Here is a 4342-nt window from a genome sequence, read left to right as displayed (position 1 = left end):
ACATCTAATAATGGTCTATAAGTTCATTAAAAAATAATTAAACATAAGACAATCCTTTAGACATGCTCACTTCCTTGCTGCTAAATTTAGACACAAAATAGTTATGGTTTGTGATTTGCTATCTGTAATTTTTTTTTGTTGTTGTTGTGTGCTTAGGTACATTTGGAAGTATAGGTGGAGATTTGTAATATTATTTAGTATACCAATGTACTAATTAAGTGTTATGACTAGAGGTTAGAGACCGTTATGTCTGTTAGTGAGCTGAGTCGAAGGCTTTGCACAAGTCTATACCCTAATTCATTTGACACAATATATTGTAAGACACTTTCATATCAATAAACAGATTCAATTATTTTAGCATGATCTTGTTCAAGAAGTGTTAGACTATAGGTGTAATTATTCTAAGGCTCAATAGCCATTGCTGTGTGTCCTGTAGTTGAGTGGAAGAGAGATCAGTTGAGTTGAGAGAGATTTTGCATAACAACATGAGAGAGAGAGAGAGAGAGAGAGAGAGAGAGAGAGAGAGAGAGAGAGAGTTTGCATAACAAGATAAGTAACTGAAATTTAATGGTGTTTAATTGGTTTTGGTAGGTTAGCTTATTTTGATCGATACACTAACTTATTTTTCTTTTTGTCATGATCAAATATTGATCAGAAAAGAATTACATCAACAAAGAAGGTTGAAGGGGTCTGTTTCATCCGAAAAAGTTCATCATTTATCCTAAGGACATGCTTAGCCAATCCATGAGCTGCAACGTTCAAATTGCGGCTAACATGAGAAAAAGATACCCCAGAAAACTAAATAATAAAGCTTTAATGTCTGAAAATAAAACACCTAATTCATTATAGTATACAGATTCAAAATTAAGAACAAAAACTAGTGACAAAGAATCAGAGAAAAAAACATTGATATGGAGTACAACATTCAGAGCCCATCTTAAGTCTACCAACAATGTAATCGCTTTTGCTTGAAAAGCTAATAAAGAGCCTTCAAATTAAAGCCTCTTATAAGCATTTAAAGTAAGATTACTAAAGAGAGAAAAAAAAAATACTCCTAAGACTAATCTAACCAAAGGAAGAGCCCCCCCCCCCCCCCCCCCTTTTTTTTTTTTGAAAAATAAAGTCTTTATTATTCAAGGTCCTTCAACAATAAAGACGATAAGTTAGCAGGAATAGAAGACACGCTAAGAGTACAATCAACTTTAGAATAAGAGTCCCTTGCAAGGAAATGAGCCATGTTATTCGCAAATCGTTTTACAAAAGTTACAGAAACATTAAAAAGAAAATAAAGCAGATTTTTGGAGTCGTTAATAAGGCTTCCATATGGAGAGAACATGTGGACTTTGCTGTTAATTGCATGAACGAAATTAAGACAATCCAATTCAACTTGAACATTCTGCCAGTTGTTTGCTTTTATCCAACTGAGTGCTTCTTTTATTGTTTGTATTAGTCTTTTACGTTAATTAGGAAAACTATTTTAATTAGTCTTTTATGTTAATTAGGAAAACTATTTTAATTAATAGATGATTCAAACCTTTTTAAGGTTTTGATAAAAATGCTATTACATGGTTGTTTGCAGAAAAAAAAATGGTTACTCCAACTCCATTTTGATTGATACACTAACTTATATAGTTTGGTGATTGTCACATACATTTGATTGGAATGGAATGAAATGATTGTGTTATGACCTTCTAAATTGATGGTATGATCTTATCTTCAAGAAAATAATATGTTATTTGAGAAATGTTACTTGTAATATTATTACTGCTGATGTAATTTACTATTAAATTCTACATATTTTACTTTAATAAAAATTATAAAGAATCATAAACAAATTATAGAACCATAGATGTTATTTTGTATAAAGTAAAGGGTTACTCCTAACAGGAGATGCCTTTTTACTGGACCTCTTCTCTTTACATTTTGCCTTCTTAACTCAATAGCATCTACTTAAAGGCATCTATAGCTCTTCCTATAAACACAATCATAAAGTTTGTTCTTGTTTGGATGTTATTTGCTACCCCATTGTATCTTTTGGGTGAATTTATTGGAAAAAGTTCCCAAACTGAGGTTCAAGCTCAATCCCAAAATAACAAGGATGAGCTAAAACCTTCATTAACTAGGGTAAAAACCAACCGAAAAAATCTAAAAGTTGCGCGGTTCATGTGTTATCTTCCTCAGATGGCATGGGCTGGGATATTTCCTTTTAGTGCGATTTGCGTTGAGCTTTCGTCTGTGGTTTATAGCTTGTGGGGTTATGAGAATTACACTCAGTACAAGTTTCTGTTTGTAACCTTCATTCTTCTTCTAATCATCACTGCTTTAATCAATGTGGGCTTGATTTGTTGCAAGATTGTTTCTAAAGATCACAAATGGTGGTGGAGGTATGTACTTTTTTTTTTGAAATATCTATTGAGGTTATTAATTTTAGCTATAGTAGAGTTGTTTGGCATGTTCAAATATAATATGGACCCTATAAGTGACAAAATAATTGAAACTGATTGATCCTTGTTTTTTTTTTTTTTTAATTTACACTAAATGCATCTCTTGCAGGAACTGAGAGGATTATTTTATATTCATTGATAAAAATGATTATATGTTTCAGTGAAATAATTTCTTGTTTAGAGGAATTCTTATTTGGTTGGATGGGGGAAATTACTAGACTATAAGTATGATTTATTTACAATTTGTGGGAATATATTCTGAACAATGAAAGCATTTGAGTTTAGAGAGGTAGTGGCTAAGGCTGTGTTTGGTTAGAGGTATTGAAATGGAATGGAATTGAAAAGAATCAATTTTGTTTAGTAAGTTAATAATAATAATAATAATAAAGTTTGTGTATTTTTGATTCAGGTCATTTGTGTATGGTGGATCAATTGGATTGTATGTTTATGGGTTTTGCATACATTACTTATTGTATAAGAGATCAGATATGTCAGGTTCCTTACAACTCTCATTCTTCTTAGGATACATGGCTTGCATTTGCTATGCCCTTTTCTTGATGTTTGGTAGTGTTGGTTTCTTAGCCTCTTATCTCTTTCTTCGCCAAATTTACCATTCTCTTCATTACTCAAAAACTTGATATAGCTGATGACACGAGATGAGATAATTGTATTACATCTTTGTTTCAATTATTATTATTATTATTATTATTACTATTATTATTATTATTATTATTATTATTATTATTATTATTATTATTATTATTATGTATTTTGGTGAGATAAATCGATAGTGTATTAGGTATTCGGGGTATTCATCCAATTTAATTCGTACTATTTTATTCAAATTTCATATTTTAGATACAATCAAATTCGAAAAATTTGCAGATTGGATCGTATATTTTTTATTGTTACTTTTAATATTAAATTATTTAACATTTATTAAAAAATATTTTTTTTTTCACATAACTAATAATAAAATAAAACAAATTATTATTATTTTGTATCTTGAACAACCAATTCAAATAAATAAATAAAATAACAAATTCAAAAAAGATGAAGAAAAACAAAATTTTAATTTTATTCTAGATTATATTTTGCTGTAAATAAGAATGCAATATAATATTTGATTTATTATTTTTTTTAAATACATTTATATCATATGTATTTTTTTCTTTGAAAATTTTCCATATTATTATTTATTAACAGTCACTTACAATAATAGAGAAAATAAAGTAAGGAATTTACATATTATTATTATGATATAAATTTATATGATATGTATTAAATTTTTTAATTATTATTTTTTACATTAAAATATTAATTATATATAAATATGTGTATTGGATTAGATAAGTTAATTGCATCAACAGACTAAAATTTAAAATTAATTGTCATAATATTGTTGGTCAATTAATTGGCATATATACCGTTACACGCGTACCGTAAAAAAATATTTATTTTTTCTTACACCTGACACTGACGCACACACTTCTCTAGAGTTTTTTTTCTTTTTTCTTTTGACATTTTATTTTTCTCTCTCCATTCTCTCCATGCATTAGTAATAATGAGTTTGACCATTCTCTCTAAATATATGATATGACATATCATTATAATAGCATATATATATATAATTATACTTTTTATTTTGTCATATCATTTAATAATTTTTTTTTCCACACATATAATAAAATATTTAATATTTATTAAAAAAATTCTTCTAATTTTATTTTTTTAATTTAAAAAGTAAATATATATTAAATAACTTCATATTACTAAAAAGTATTTTTTTATATATTTTATTTATAAATAAATAAATAATATTTAAATTTAAATAAAATTTAATGTATCAAACAACTTAATAAATTATTAAAAAAAATATATTTTTTATTTTTATATTA

The 4342-nt window shown here is 27.1% G+C and overlaps 1 protein-coding gene across 1 annotated transcript; it reads left to right on the top strand.

The window, feature by feature from the left end:
* The first annotated feature begins 1137 nt into the window (after positions 1-1137).
* Positions 1138-3899, top strand: LOC133031041 (transmembrane 9 superfamily member 3-like). Its single transcript, XM_061104267.1, has 2 exons — positions 1138-2384; positions 2854-3899. The coding sequence occupies exons 1-2, from the start codon at positions 2008-2010 to the stop codon at positions 3080-3082; spliced, it is 606 nt and encodes a 201-aa protein (XP_060960250.1). The 5' UTR covers positions 1138-2007; the 3' UTR covers positions 3083-3899.
* Positions 3900-4342: the final 443 nt, after the last annotated feature.

Source organism: Cannabis sativa, chromosome 9 (assembly GCF_029168945.1).
Source record: "Cannabis sativa cultivar Pink pepper isolate KNU-18-1 chromosome 9, ASM2916894v1, whole genome shotgun sequence".
Lineage (NCBI taxonomy): Eukaryota > Viridiplantae > Streptophyta > Magnoliopsida > Rosales > Cannabaceae > Cannabis > Cannabis sativa.
The sequence above is the reverse complement of the archived record's forward strand: the minus strand, read 5'-3'. Positions and strand labels throughout refer to the sequence as shown.

Excerpts from the sequence above, each read along its gene's own strand:
- LOC133031041 (XM_061104267.1), top strand. The coding sequence starts at position 2,008 with ATGTTATTTGCTACCCCATTGTATCTTTTGGGTGAATTTATTGGAAAA. Across the intron at positions 2,385-2,853 it reads GATCACAAATGGTGGTGGAG|GTCATTTGTGTATGGTGGAT; the intron begins GTATGTACTTTT and ends TTTTTGATTCAG.